The sequence below is a fragment of the Acipenser ruthenus genome, chromosome 16, assembly GCF_902713425.1.
Source record: "Acipenser ruthenus chromosome 16, fAciRut3.2 maternal haplotype, whole genome shotgun sequence".
In the NCBI taxonomy this organism is placed as follows: Eukaryota; Metazoa; Chordata; class Actinopteri; order Acipenseriformes; family Acipenseridae; genus Acipenser; species Acipenser ruthenus.
The window spans coordinates 665,075-680,415 of NC_081204.1; the positions used below are offsets into that span (position 1 = coordinate 665,075).

Below are 15,341 nucleotides of genomic sequence, written 5' to 3' on the forward strand. Positions count from 1 at the left end.
AAAAAGTAAAATATATATATAAAAAATAATAGTTCTCTTTCTGATGTCTTGTATTTTGTATTTTTTTTCCATGTTTACAGTAATATAAACTCCCCCTATGATACCAGCTCCCCATCCAAAACCCTAGGAATGCTGCATAGAGGCTTGATCCATTCCAGGGTTATGAACATGGCAAAAACATTATTATTATTATTATTATTATTATTATTATTATTATTATTATTATTATTATTATTATTATTATTAATTAGTCATTTAACAGACGCTTTTATCCAAAGCATTGAGGGGGTGAACTATGCATCACAACTGCAGAGTCACTTACAATAGCACCTCGGTTTACAGCTTATCCAAAGGACGGAGCACAAGAAGGTTCAGTGACTTGCTCAGGGTCACACACAGGGAGTCAGTGGCTGAGCTGGGATTGAACCAGGAACCTCCTGGTAACAGGCCCCTTTCTTTAACCACTGGACCACCAAGCCTCCTGGGCAAAATATGGTAAACTATAGTAAATGCCTAGTTCTTAGATAGATTTAATGTAAAGTTTGGGGTCCCCTGCTCTAAACTTGATTTAATTCATCAAAATGGGCTTAAAAAAAACAGGAATTCAGTTAATTTAGAAATACTGAAATAAACTAAATGAATTAAATGACAAAGATTTCGACTAGAAGTCTTTTCAATGTCTTCAAATAGACTCTTCTCCTGGGAAAGACTTCCAGTCTAAATGTTTGCCATTGAATTTCCATTGAAGACACCCATGAGAAAGACTTCTAGTTAAAGGTTCTGGATGAAATATGAGCTCGCCAGTAGCTTGATATCTCCCTTCAGTGCTGCCAGCCAGGTGCTTGTTCCCTGAAGTCAGGAAGTGGGTTTATAATTTGCATGAGTGTGGAAGAACCTCCACTGGGGCCGTTCAGAGCAGCGTTGTGGAGGATTCACATCCTGAGCCTCAGAAATGGAGGAAGACCAAGCCAGTAAGAATAACGGTACTTCAGGATCCACACTCCAGGAGTCCAGAGTCTTCTCCCAACTGATCTCCTTGAGGGAAAACGCTCTGCTCTTCAACCTGATTGGAGCCAGATGTCTCGTGAGTTGGTTTTGAGTGTCTCACTGATCTTGACAGTTAGATTAGCTTTGAAAATGATAACGTTGTGGACTTTACCCTTAGATACGATTTTTATTTTTACTATGGTTATACTGTGCATTTAGTTTGCCATGGTTTGCTATGTTGTTTTTCTAATAAGCTTTGCCATGTTTCTTTACAAAGCTTTACAATGCTTCCCTATGCTTTACCAGACCTCTCTGTGCTTTACAATGCTTCCCTATGCTTTACCATCCCTCTCTGTGCTTTACAATGCTTCCCTATGCTTTACCAGACCTCTCTGTGCTTTACAATGTTTCCCTATGCTTTACCAGACCTCTCTGTGCTTTACAATGCTTCCCTATGCTTTACCAGACCTCTCTGTGCTTTACAATGCTTCCCTATGCTTTACCAGACCTCTCTGTGCTTTACAATACTTCCCTATGCTTTACCACACCTCTCTGTGCTTTACAATGCTTCCCTATGCTTTACCAGACCTCTCTGTGCTTTACAATGCTTCCCTATTCTTTACCAGACCTCTCTGTGCTTTACAATGCTTCCCTATGCTTTACCATCCCTCTCTGTGCTTTACAATGCTTCCCTATGCTTTACCACACCTCTCTGTGCTTTACAATGCTTCCCTATGCTTTACCAGACCTCTCTGTGCTTTACAATGCTTCCCTATGCTTTATCAGACCTCTCTGTGCTTCACAATGCTTCCCTATGCTTTACCAGACCTCTCTGTGCTTTACAATGCTTCCCTATGCTTTACCAGACCTCTCTGTGCTTTACAATGCTTCCCTATGCTTTACCAGACCTCTCTGTGCTTTACCATGCTTGCCTATGCTTTACCACACCTCTCTGTGCTTTACAATGCTTCCCTATGCTTTACCAGACCTCTCTGTGCTTTACCATGCTTGCCTATGCTGTGCTGTACCATGCTTTCACTTTGCTGCATTACACTTTGCTGTGCTGATCCTAAGAGTTGCTCCAGTTTGTCGTCTTTATCACTCACGCTGAAGGAGCTTGAATCTCAAACGGTAGCTTTCTTGTTTGTTTTGCATCGATAGTGTTGCTTCATTATGTTTGATATGGCAGTAGTGCCGGTGTCACACATCGATTTTATTTTCCTATATATATATATATACAAACAGGATTCTATAGTTAATGTGTGGCACAGAACCTTATTCAAGAAAATAACTATAAATGGACAGTCCTTTTACTTCACAAGCACACTCCAGGGAAATGAATGCGGTTGGGACACAGCATTCAAATCTGTGTATTAATAATACCAGCCTTATCTGATCACAGCTGCCATATCCTGGAGTGGCTTTGTTTTGATGCGTCGCGTCCAGATAGTCGTGTTTCTGTTACTGAACTGAAGCACAAGCATGATTTACAGATCACTTTCACTTGCTTTCCCCTTATGAGAGTTTAGCGCTTTTTTTTTTTAGTTGCATGGTATTTTTGCACTTTTCCCATGTTTTCCCCGTGGTTGCACTCTGCATTTACCCTGCTTTGTCATGTTTATTAATATGTGTTACCATACAATGCTTGCCTATGCTTCAACATGCTTTCACTGTGCTGTATTACACTTTGCTGTACAGCCAAAGTCTCTATTATTATTATTATTATTATTATTATTATTATTATTATTATTATTATTATTATTATTATTATTGCCCTCTTGTTTTCAGGCCCTGGCTTCAGCTGTGGTTCAGGTGTACCTCGCGCTGCCTCCGGACAGGAGCAGCTGGATGAAGTGTCACTGTGGAGTGGTGTGTTTAATTAAAGATTACAACGAGCGCTCCTACTTCCTGCGGCTTTACAGCATCAAGGTGAGGGGCGAGAGAGAGGACGCTGCTCACTCCAAGACGTTCATTAAACAAAAAAGGATGTTTTCTTTAATAATCTAAGACATCAGGAAATACAGCAACCCCCTTTAAACTATACAGCAATCCCCTTTAAACTATACAGGGATCCCCTTTAAACTATACAGCAACCCCCTTTAAACTATACAGCAATCCCCTTTAAACTATACAGCAACCCCCTTTAAACTATACAGCAAACCCCTTTAAACTATACAGCAACCCCCTTTAAACTATACAGCAATCCCCTTTAAACTATACAGCGACCCCCTTTAAACTATACAGCAACCCCCTTTAAACTATACAGGGATCCCCTTTAAACTATACAGCGACCCCCTTTAAACTATACAGCAACCCCCTTTAAACTATACAGCAATCCCCTTTAAACTATACAGCGACCCCCTTTAAACTATACAGAGATCCCCTTTAAACTATACAGCGACCCCCTTTAAACTATACAGCAATCCCCTTTAAACTATACAGCGATCCCCTTTAAACTATACAGCGACCCCCTTTAAACTATACAGCGATCCCCTTTAAACTATACAGCAACCCCCTTTAAACTATACAGCAACCCCCTTTAAACTATACAGCGACCCCCTTTAAACTATACAGCGACCCCCTTTAAACTATACAGCGATCCCCTTTAAACTATACAGCAACCCCCTTTAAACTATACAGCAACCCCCTTTAAACTATACAGCGATCCCCTTTAAACTATACAGCGACCCCCTTTAAACTATACAGCAACCCCCTTTAAACTATACAGCGACCCCCTTTAAACTATACAGCGACCCCCTTTAAACTATACAGCAATCCCCTTTAAACTATACAGCAACCCCCTTTAAACTATACAGGGATCCCCTTTAAACTATACAGCAACCCCCTTTAAACTATACAGCAACCCCCTTTAAACTATACAGCGACCCCCTTTAAACTATACAGCGACCCCCTTTAAACTATACAGCAAACCCCTTTAAACTATACAGCGATCCCCTTTAAACTATACAGGGATCCCCTTTAAACTATACAGCAACCCCCTTTAAACTATACAGCAACCCCCTTTAAACTATACAGCGACCCCCTTTAAACTATACAGCGACCCCCTTTAAACTATACAGCGACCCCCTTTAAACTATACAGCGATCCCCTTTAAACTATACAGCAATCCCCTTTAAACTATACAGCGACCCCCTTTAAACTATACAGGGATCCCCTTTAAACTATACAGCGACCCCCTTTAAACTATACAGCAACCCCCTTTAAACTATACAGCGATCCCCTTTAAACTATACAGCAACCCCCTTTAAACTATACAGCGATCCCCTTTAAACTATACAGCAACCCCCTTTAAACTATACAGCGAACCCCTTTAAACTATACAGCAACCCCCTTTAAACTATACAGCGATCCCCTTTAAACTATACAGCAACCCCCTTTAAACTATACAGCGATCCCCTTTAAACTATACAGCAACCCCCTTTAAACTATACAGCGACCCCCTTTAAACTATACAGGGATCCCCTTTAAACTATACAGCAACCCCCTTTAAACTATACAGCGATCCCCTTTAAACTATACAGAGATCCCCTTTAAACTATACAGCAATCCCCTTTAAACTATACAGCAACTGTGCTGTATCACGCTGTGCTGTATCACACTGTGCTGTGGTTACACTGTGCTGTATCACAGTGTGCTGTATTACACTGTGCTGTATTACACGGTGCTGTGCTTTCACTGTGCTGTATTACACTGTGCTGTGCTGTATCACACTGTGCTGTTCTTTCACCGTGCTGTATTATACTGTGCTGTGCTGTATCACACTGTGTTGTGCTTTCACTGTGCTGTATTACACTGTGCTGTGCTGTATCACTGTGCTGTGCTTTCACTGTGCTGTATTACACTGTGCTGTATCACACTGTGCTGTGCTTACACTGTGCTGTGCTGTATTACACTGTGCTGTGCTTTCACTGTGGTGTATTACACTGTGCTGTGCTGTATCACTGTGCTGTGCTTTCACTGTGCTGTATTACACTGTGCTGTGCTGTATCACACTGTGCTGTGCTTTCACTGTGCTGTATTACACTGTGCTGTGCTGTATCACACTGTGCTGTTCTTTCACTATGGTGAACTTTGATAAGGGGACCCTTTTTATTGACAGCACCCTGTGGGTTTAATAAACAGAAGAGGTCCTCAGTAGAGCAGGGTTAGGAGTTTTCAGGATCTAAACACATTGATTTCAATAGACCTCGAAATGTGTTCAATACATTCTGAAACACCAAAGTGTTTTTTGATTCCGTTTCGGTTCATGTTGTTTGTGATTTTCTGTCTGCTTACATTTGATTCTGTTTCGGTTCATGTTGTTTGTGATGTTCTGTTTTGCTAATTTTTGCTACCTGAATGAAACAGTGGTTTGGACAGCTCTCTCATCTAAACAGATCATTTACAAACCCCTTTCTCTTCTGTTCAAAACATTAGCAGAAAGCAAAGCTGGCCTGGCAGCAGGAGCTGTACATCCACTTTGAATATTCTGCACTGAAGCCCTACCTCCACACCTTCCTGGGAGACGTGAGTACCCCTCCCATCACCTCCCAGTTTGAATACTCCACACTGCACCCCTACCTCCACACCTTCCTGGGACAGGAGAACCACAGTGGCGATGCTTTCAAAGTGTTAATAAACTCCTCCATCCGTTAATAAACTTTTTTTAAAGAAATAAAAATCACGTTAATGTTACAAAATAAAAAACGAAACACATCGAGAACGCTTAAGAGGACTTGAAATATATAACTTCCCTGTTCGGTACTAGCTTTGTAAAATGAACAGGTGTTTTTACCTCTTTCAAAAAACAGGAGTTCATTACATTGGCTGTGTGCTTTCTCATAATTTACTAGACACAAAACTTGAGGAGGCTGTGTGGTCCAGTGGTTAAAGAAAAGGGCTTGTAACCAGGAGGTCCCCGGTTCAAATCCCAGCTCAGCCACTGACTCATTGTGTGACCCTGAGCAAGTCACTTAACCTCCTTGTGCTCCGTCTTTCGGGTGAGACGTAGTTGTAAGTGACTCTGCAGCTGATGCATAGTTCACACACCCTAGTCTCTGTAAGTCGCCTTGGATAAAGGCGTCTGCTAAATAAACAAATAATAATAATAATAATAATAATAATAATAATAATAATAATAATAATAATAATAATAATAATAAAGACGAGCAAACGCTCTGAACAACTTGGCCCAAGAGATCTTAAATCAATTCCGATTTGAGGTACATCTGCAGTAAGATTTACAGCAGCAAACCAGAACACACATTCAGTAAGTAAAGATGTACATAAAGGCAAGTCTTACAGAGTGCGCATTACTACAGTACATGTGTACATAGTGAACGATGTATCCGGAAGATTCAATCAAACACAATGCACCGCTAGAAGCTCCTGTTACTCTACTTTGTGGAGCTTCACTATTCAATCTCATTGTCAGACATTTGCCTAAAACACTTTGAAGTGAAGTTAGGATCTTAAAGTCCAGGTTTCTACAGTGTGTTTGCAGATCAGTATGCTGATAGTGATGTCGCGCAGCTCTCTATCCAAGCAGTCAGTCGCGTGTTTGCAGCTCCTCTGTCTCTCAAGCGCGACTCTTTTCTCGACAGTCAGTCGCGTGTTTGCAGCTCCTCTGTCTCTCAAGCGCGACTCTTTTCTCGACAGTCAGTCGAGTGTTTGCAGTCCCTCTGTCTCTCAAGCGCGACTCTTTTCTCGACAGTCAGTCGCGTGTTTGCAGCTCCTGTCTCTCAAGCGCGACGCTTTTCTCGACAGTCAGTCGCGTGTTTGCAGCTCCTCTGTCTCTCAAGCGCGACTCTTTTCTCGATATGTATTTTCACTCTTCCTGTACTGCCCCTCTTGTTTTTGTAGGAGTGTCCGGCGGCACTGAACTTTGCAGATGAAGGAGAAGCTGACAAGTTCAAATCCGTTATTGAAGCCAGAATCAGACGCTGTAATAAAATCAAACGCACGCAAAGTAAGCATTACAGGGACGCATTTTGAAAGCGTGTGTCCATCTTTAATGAACTCCTATTCCACGGCAGTGATGTACTGTAAAACTGAGGCGCAGGACGCAGACAGCTTTGCTGTGTATAAAAGGCCGTTCATAGCAATGCTTAAGCTGGTATATATATTATATATAAACAACTGTAGCGTGTATCTGGGTGATGCTTCTTAAATAATTGTTCTGTTTGTCCTTGCATACCAGATCTTTATTTTTATAAACTGTCTGAGTGTTGGTGGATTTTGCATAATCATTTCATTATTCAAAATGTGCGAGCAAGATATTCAAATATGTACAGAGCACGTTTCTTCGAAGCACGATCACTCTGCTGTCTCATTTTAAAAGCGGACGGTCCATTAATCAGAGTGGCGACTTCGTGTACAGAACCGAGTAATTATTATTATTATTATTATTATTATTATTATTATTAGCTGTAGTTACTAATTGATTCGAATTGGTTCGCTTGATTTTTTATTATAAATACCGTGTTTTGTAGGACGCGTGTGTGTGTGTGTGTGTGTGTGTGTGTGTGTTTGTTTGTTTGTTTGTTTGTTTGTTTGTTTGTGTTTGACTTTCCTAATAGATTTGTATGCAGTGTCTGATTTACTCAATTGCAAATGTAATTGGCAGTCATTAAAGCGGAGACAGGTGTCAGAAACAAGTTCATATTAAGCCGGCCAGTGAATCGAGCGCTTTCTTTTGTGCGAGTGTTTTTGTGTTAGTGCAGATGGAATTTTTAAGAACTGTTCACATATTTGGTAAATATTAGCTGTACGTTCGATTCAATATTCATTTAAAAACGTACGCGTGCAAATAATAAAACAGAAAAGGACCGAATGAGCACGAGAAGTCATTTTGAAGTGTAACTATTCGTTGTTTTCTTAAAAGGGTGGACATCTGGCCGGTTCTTTAAAAAGCGAAACGATTGTCTGTTTGTTTTATTTATTTGTCATTATTTTTAACGGAGTGACAATGTACCGACGCTCAGTGTTTTGGGGGTTTCTTGTTATCGGTACAGATCCTACACCCAGTAAGGAGTTCCACAGAGGCTGCAGTTTAACGTCAGGGCTGAAAGGAGGGTACGATTATGTTGTGTTTGCCTGAAGGTTTGAGACGGGGAAATGGGTAGTTAACGTGTACCTCGTTTGCGTTACTAGGTCAGATAGCGCACCAGGCTTCTCCTCTCTCTACACGCATGGGGCCTTCGAAGAGCATCACCCCGACTGGGTACCGGAGTCTGGGTTCCTTCTCTGAGAAAGGCAGGTCCAGCAACAAGAGGAAACTGAAAAAAGCCGATATCGGGACGCCGAGTGACTTCAAGTGAGTGCCGCCGCTGTGTTGACGTGCACACCGCTAATGAGCTTGATGGATGTCCGGTTAACCATTTGCGTAAATACGCACGTATGTTATGGGTGTTTCTTACACATTTTAAATGTGAAAACCCCAGCGTGAGGGGGTAATATATAGGCTGTTTAAGTATGAATCATACATGCAAATATTTCAAGCACAAGTCTATATGAAATGCTGTGCCCTTGTACCTCTCCGCTGGTCTTATTGCTGTAAGCCCATCAGAGTGCGTCAGAACCGCAGTACCGGGCGTGATTGGATACCAGGAAGCGGCAGCAACGTCTAATCTCTAGCAGGCACGGACCGCTCCGGTCCTGGAGGGCTAATCCACACCTGCGTTAACAGGTGCGACAGAGCGTGAAGCGCTTTAGGATGTGGGTTGAATTGGTTCCACTGAATAAGTAAGACCATGCAGGGTTGCCACAAAAACTTTGGCTAGGGTCGCCCATCCCTGGTCTTACAGGGCTGTCCTTGAAATAGCTGCATGTTCCATATTGAAGTGTAGAATCCAAGCAGCATTTTTCAACAGAGGAAGAGGCGGAAGCCACATACTGATGGTCTATTGAGATGCAAGAAGTCTTGGTTCGTTCTTGTTTAATGGTCCTGCTGTACAGTGACACGTGGTTAAATGCGCCCCTCCTGTTTCCTGTCTAGGCACGTGGGTCATGTTGGGTGGAACCCCAGTTCTGGGTTTGACGTGAGTATGTCCGAAACAGATTTTAATATAGTGAGTGTATCTTGAAGCCTTGTAGGTGTACAGTGGGAGGGAGTGTGTTTGCTGGTGGGCGTGTCTTGGGGTGGTGTTCCATTACAAGATTAACAGGTAGAGTTTTTTAAAACCTGGTCAGGGGTCGGGTGACCAGACACCCCAGTTTGACCGTTCCCTTTTCCCATTGGCTGTTCCTCAAACCTTAAAGAAGTCCCGGTTTTCAATGGAGCCAGATATCACTCCTTTGTAATTCCAGAAACAAATAGCAGTCCTATTAAACTGGTTTCAGAATAATAGTTCCCATAGGTTACTGTACTAAACTGAGAGCATGCAAAGTGCTCTTTTGTTTAAATAGCAGCACATCTGGTTCGAGTGCTTGTGAAAACCGCAATAGTGATACAAGCACTGTATACCAATAAGAAGCATTCTTTAAAAAAAAAAAAAAAAAAACACATTGTAGTTTTAAAACTCTTTAATCTCCATGCCCTGACTCTGAGCTGCCCCTGTGTGTTCCGAGTGCTGCGATCACTCTGATTCTCCAATGCCTGCACCGTGTCTTGTGTGCAGATCAATCACCTGGACTCGGACCTGAGGCAGCTCTTCAGTCAGGCAGGGATCCAGCAGCGGCACCTCCAGGACCTCTCCACCTCCCAGCTGATCTACGAGGTCATCGAGCTGCAGGGAGGGATGGAGGCGGTGCGGCAGGAGATCCGGAGACAGGGTGAGCTCCCTGCGGTTTGGCAGGAGATCCGGAGACAGGGTGAGAGATCCCTGCAGTGCGGCAGGAGATCCGGAGACAGGGTGAGCTCCCTGCGGTGTGGCAGGAGATCCAGAGACAGAGTGTGAGATCCCTGCAGTGCGGCAGGAGATCTGGAGACAGGGTGAGCTCCCTGCGGTGCTGCAGGAGATCTGGAGCCAGGGTGAGAGATCCCTGCAGTGCGGCAGGAGATCTGGAGACAGGGTGAGCTCCCTGCAGTGCGGCAGGAGAGCTGGAGACAGGGTGAGCTCCCTGCAGTGAAACAACATAATTACTTTTTTTTTTTTTTTTTTTCAGGTTCCATGGCATCTCGATCTCTTGGCAGATCCGCTCCCCCTCTTTCCTCTCCACTAAACTCCCTGGAACCGGATCAACCCACCTTGCTGTCGCTAAAGGGCCCCCTTCCTCCCCTGCCCTCCCAGAGAGAGTGGCGCCCCCCCATAGCATCCTCGACCACCTTCAGGGTGCGAGGGGTCCTGCCCCCGCTGAAGAGAGGCTCTCTCCCTGCACTGTTCACTGACGAGGCCATCCCCCCTCCCCCCTCCACTCCTCCTCCCCCTCCCCCCTCCACTCGTCCTCCCACTGCACACAGCTCTGCACCCCCTGCGCCACTATACCCTCCCTGTCCTCCCATTGCACCCCCTGCGCCGCCACACCCTCCCACTGCACAGAGCTCTGTGCCCCCCACGCCACCACACCCTCCCCCTCCTCCCATTGCACACAGCTCTGCACCCCCCGCGCCGCTTCACCCTCCCCCTCCTCCCACTGCACACAGCTCTGTGGCCCCCACACCCCCGACAGCGCAGCCTCACGAGGGGAAGAGACAGCCGGCCAGGGAAGAGGCGGAGAAGAGGCTGTCCGTTTTCCAGGAGATAAGACAGGGCATCCTGCTGAAATCGGTGAGTGCTGTCCGCTGGTTCGGGTTAGTGATTGGTTTATTGAAGTAGTTTGATTTCTAGAAGTGGTCCTTACTGGTGCCTTTTCAGTCCATTCCAAACCAGGACCTTGTTCCAACCAGGTACTTCAGAAATGGAAATAAGAATCCCCATTACATAGCAGTTTGATCCATTCCTGGTTTTACCATGCAAGACGCACGTGAGCTTGCTACCTAAACACTGTTGGCTAATCAAGCTCATAGTAAAACCTGGAATGGGTGAAATTTCTGTGCAATAGGAGTCTTATTCCAATCCCTGTACGAGAGTACCTTGGTTCGGTTAAGTAGTCAGACTAGTTTGGAACAAGGTAATGCACAAATTCATTACTTATCTGGTTATTTTGTAGGGTTTTAATAACTACATGTAATGCAATTCCAATCTACAGTACAACATTGAGTTATGGCCAAGTGCAGTAGCTCAACAGGGACATCTAGTGGCCAATATCATGGCTGTACAGGAGACAGAACAGTGCAGTGGGCGCTCATCCCAACCCCGCTAATTCAGCTTGCCCTAGAATCCACACCACGCTGGCACAAGGGAATGCGTGCTGGAGTTCAGTATTGCTGCAGACATTTCCCTACAGATGAAGGTGGTGATTTTAAAGTGTAAGGCTTGTAAATGTACCGTATAAACAGATTTATTACCAGGAAGGTTTCTTACTGTTTGTGTTTCTGTTTTCGTATATCAGGGGTTATGGGTTTGGCTGCTGTAACTGGTGGAGTTCATATTCGGTCACCAGGAATAGGCGTTTGGTGTATTTTTGCAAGATGCCCTATAGAGGGAGACAAGCGTACAATCTCAACTTTCCCAGGCCCACACAAACTCTCTCAGAACAGGGCTGTCAAACTCCATTTCAAGGCCACAGTATAATTTGACTTAATTAAATTAAACCCATTAGTTTATATAAATATATATTACACACACACACCCATCCCAATATGTGTTAGTCATTGCATGCAGTATAGCTTACTGCAGTCATTCACATCAGTCTAAAAGGGAGTTTAGGTTGATTTTAACTAGTCTGTCTGGCTGCTTGAATCATATGTAACATTAAAATCGCGTTCTGCAGCTTCAGTGAATTCATTGCAACATCTCCATGAGTTTGCAAACAGGAGGATGTGAATAACATTCCACCCCTGCATTCTGTGGAATCATAAATTAATTAACAAAGCCAGTGACCTTTGAGACGCTTCCAGTTGAATTTCTCAGTGTGTGTGTGCATTCTCACGTTGACAAAGACTCATTACCTAGCCACAACACTTTTTTTTTTTTTTAAATGCATGAGCCTTCCTTCTCTAGAGAGCTGTTTAACCCAGGAGGCCTGGCTGTTTGTGTGGAATAGAGAAGTGAAGTAAGATTGCAGCAGTAAGATTGTGCCGCTCGTGTGTTTCTCGTCTCCAGGTCCCCAGTGTGGACTGTGCTGCCCCCGCCACAGCTCCTGAACCAGGTGGCATCGTGCTGGCTCTCATCGAGGCCATGAACAAGAGGCACCGGGCACTTCACTCCTCAGGTAGTGGAGTTAGTGTGGGGTCACTCCTCTTCTAGTACCAGCCCTGCTCCTGGAGAGCCGCAGGGTCTTCAGCTTTCAGTACACCCGACTTCAATTACTGAACTCAAACAATTGGTTTCTTATTTGGTCAACCCTGGGATCCTTCAGGAAGCTGCTTGATGAGATTCTGGGATGGATAAGCTACTAACAACCAAACGAGCAAGATGGGCTGAATGGCCTCCTCTCGTTTGGAAACTTTCTTATGTTCTTAACACTATGATTTAATGATGCCCAGAAAACCTGCAGGATTGTGTCTCTCCAGGACTGGGGTTAGTTAGTGTTGCATGGACAGATTATTCGATTATTGGGATTGAGCGCCCCGCAGAAATCGGGCACGGACAATCAGGGGAGGGTCATTGTGTGATCGGGCTGGTTTACCATGCCAGGAAACGGCTGCTTTGATTTGGAATGATCGCTGCTTTTCTTACTCTGGAGAATAGCAATCCACACAAACCTGAGCAGCTGGTTCTCCACTGGTTTCACTCTGAATGGTAAATTAGCCCAGATATTGGGGGGTATTTTGTTCCTTTTTAGAGCTTGCAAAAAAACCATGAGTGCCTCCTTGGAGCCCAATTGAGGTGTAAAGCGATCGAAACGGCTCTGGAGATCCACAATCTCATTCTTTACTTTAATTGCAGGCGAGGATGAGAGGAGCGATTCCGAAGAGGACTCGGACGAGTGGGATTAGCGACAGATCTTTGACTCGTTCACTGCAGGAAGGAGTCACGGCTAGTCCTGGTCTCGGGATAACTTCGTTCGATGGGTGCTGCCGTCCGCTATGTTTGTTTCTCTGCACTTCATCAGGGCTGGCGATTGGGTGTGGTTTCGATTGACCCTGTGGATTCACAAGCATCTCCTAGATTTCATTTCTGTAGTCTATTTGGTATTCTCTGTGCAGTGATGATTTTATTGTAGGGCGTGTGTTCTGTACTGTAGGGTGTTTTTAAGGGTTCCGGGTTTAAAGGAAGTTTTGTTCATTTTAAAATGTTTTGTTTTTGTAGTTTTTTTTTACCTAAAAACAAATATGGTCTTGTTTTTAATTTGTGTATTTTGTAATAATAATAATAAAAGAATCTAAATGGGAAATGATTTGTTATACATATGAATTTAAATTAAAGCAAGTAATGTGGTATTGTAAATAGTTTTATGTGTGCTTAGTCAATAACGCACCTTTGTGTTGAAACACATTGAATAAAGATTCAACGTCTTTCCCATGAATTGTGTCGCTGGGTCGTCTTTGTTTTCTGTTGGAATCCTATAGGGCAGCCCAACAGGAAATGCAAGCTTTGAAAAGCTGTAGGTGCTGCTGCTTTACCAGTTTCTGCTCCCAGTGAAGCTGGTTTTATTGGGCGTTGTCTCGTCTCAGGGTAGCGAATGTCTTCCCTTGCCTCTACAGGGAGCGGTTACCCCTGCTACCTTCACCTGTTGGACAGGTGATTTTCAAATGGTTCCACAGAAAGACACTGTCAATCCCAGATTATAGGGGGACCCAAATCCCTTCAGACTGTCAGAGGAGAGCACTTTGAGAGATGTGTCCAAGAGGTTAATATAAACAGATGTGTCACGTCTCGCACTACAGTCACGCAAGCACTTGTATGATGTATGTAACAATGCATGTAATCCTTGTAAGCGTTCAGGATTCGTGCCCCACCTCGCGGATTCTGGCAGGACAGGTTTTTCCTTAAGCATGCTGCGGTTTCGAAATGCGAGGTGCAGTTGTTATTGAGAGGAGGCAAAATAACACGCAGATCTTTATCTGCAGGTATGAGGACTCCACATCCACGTGAAACAGATTTCAGCATAAAAAAACCCTGCTTCTAGTGCTCCAGCTCACTCAGATTGAATCCGGAGTGCAGAGTCTCAGTATTTTCAAAGCCGGGGTTGTCAATCCTGGTATCTGAAGTGCAGAGTGGTGTGAGGGGGTTCATTCCCAGAAGAGAGAGTCTGCTGGTTCAGTGAGTGAAGGGTGATTCAGGGCAATGCAGAGTTCTGATTAACCTTCCCTAAACGGAAGCCCTCCGTCCCCTCCCCCCTCCCCCCTGCATTCTATTTTTAGAAGTAACTGTTATGACTCGATCACAAATTCTTAAGGAAAGCTGTAAGAAACTGCTGTACAAGTCAGCTACAGGAAAACACTAGAAAAGTAGACCAGCGTTCAGACCAAATGTGTTTCAGAATGCTGGTTTTAGTGTAAGGGGACACTTTTGCAGTTTTGCCATAAGCAGACACACGTTGCAAGAACAGCCTATGGCAATCCAAACTAGAGCTTGCAGTCCTGTGTGCGGTTTGTGAGGAGTGCCCTGGGTGTAAACTTGTTTGTACCGTTGCATTTCCACTGTTTCCAGCTCCAGTTGTGTTATCTGTGCTGAGTTAGCGTTGAGGAGTCACAGAGTCACCCCAGAGAAAATCCAGTGCGAGAGCACAAGAGCCAGACTGACACATTGCATAAAATGCATGTTCAATAAAGACTTCCAGTCGGTTCCTAAATGTCAGGGATAGCAGTGATGTGGATGCAAAAGGAGGGATGGAAATAAGACTCCCATTGCATAGCAGTCTGATCCATTCCTGGTTTCACTATGAGTTTAATAACACACCTCAGCGTGTTACCTCAACACTGGCTAACCGAGCTTGTATTAAAACCTGGAACAGGTCAAACCGCTAGGCAATAGGGGTCTTATATTCATCTCTGAAAAGAAAATGCAGACCCAACCACTAAAGTTTCATTACAGGAGTGTGTCACTGTAGCAATAAAAACGACATCACTGGTATTATTGAGTTTCCTGTACCCCTCCAGTCTGGACAATCAAAACCAATCTCTGTCCTGCATAGTGCTGTCCAGCCACTGGCTCTGGAATTCCCTATTGATAACGAATAGCAAGATCGCATTCAAAATCCACAGGACCAATCTAACCGTCAACTTACCTGCAAAATGGTATTATGACGGATGTGTTAACGCTTTCCAATACAGTGAGAACGATACTGACAAAGGTTAAAGCCGTAAACAAACTGAATGGGGTTCCGCATGTCAGCGGGACGCGTTTACACTGTGTAACTACAGACAA

General features: G+C 44.1%; 1 protein-coding gene across 2 annotated transcripts; it reads left to right on the forward strand.

Annotated features, from left to right (window-relative positions):
* The first annotated feature begins 2 nt into the window (after positions 1-2).
* Positions 3-13,497, forward strand: LOC117963403 (actin nucleation-promoting factor WASL-like). Of its 2 annotated transcripts, XM_058988247.1 has the most exons (11): positions 3-495; positions 826-1,084; positions 2,776-2,916; positions 5,425-5,514; positions 6,850-6,955; positions 8,140-8,302; positions 8,984-9,026; positions 9,606-9,759; positions 10,093-10,694; positions 12,132-12,240; positions 12,918-13,497. In XM_058988247.1, the coding sequence occupies exons 2-11, from the start codon at positions 953-955 to the stop codon at positions 12,965-12,967; spliced, it is 1,590 nt and encodes a 529-aa protein (XP_058844230.1). In that variant the 5' UTR covers positions 3-495; positions 826-952; the 3' UTR covers positions 12,968-13,497. The 2 variants fall into 2 exon arrangements, with proteins under 2 accessions (XP_058844230.1, XP_058844231.1); XM_058988248.1 differs by having other exon boundaries at positions 3-1,084; positions 5,428-5,514.
* The last annotated feature ends 1,844 nt before the right edge of the window (positions 13,498-15,341 follow it).

Coding starts and splice junctions, on each gene's coding strand:
- LOC117963403 (XM_058988247.1), top strand. CDS start 953: ATGGAGGAAGACCAAGCCAGTAAGAATAACGGTACTTCAGGATCCACA. Junction 2,917..5,424: donor TGCGGCTTTACAGCATCAAG/GTGAGGGGCGAG, acceptor TCAAAACATTAG/CAGAAAGCAAAGCTGGCCTG. Junction 5,515..6,849: donor TCCACACCTTCCTGGGAGAC/GTGAGTACCCCT, acceptor TTGTTTTTGTAG/GAGTGTCCGGCGGCACTGAA.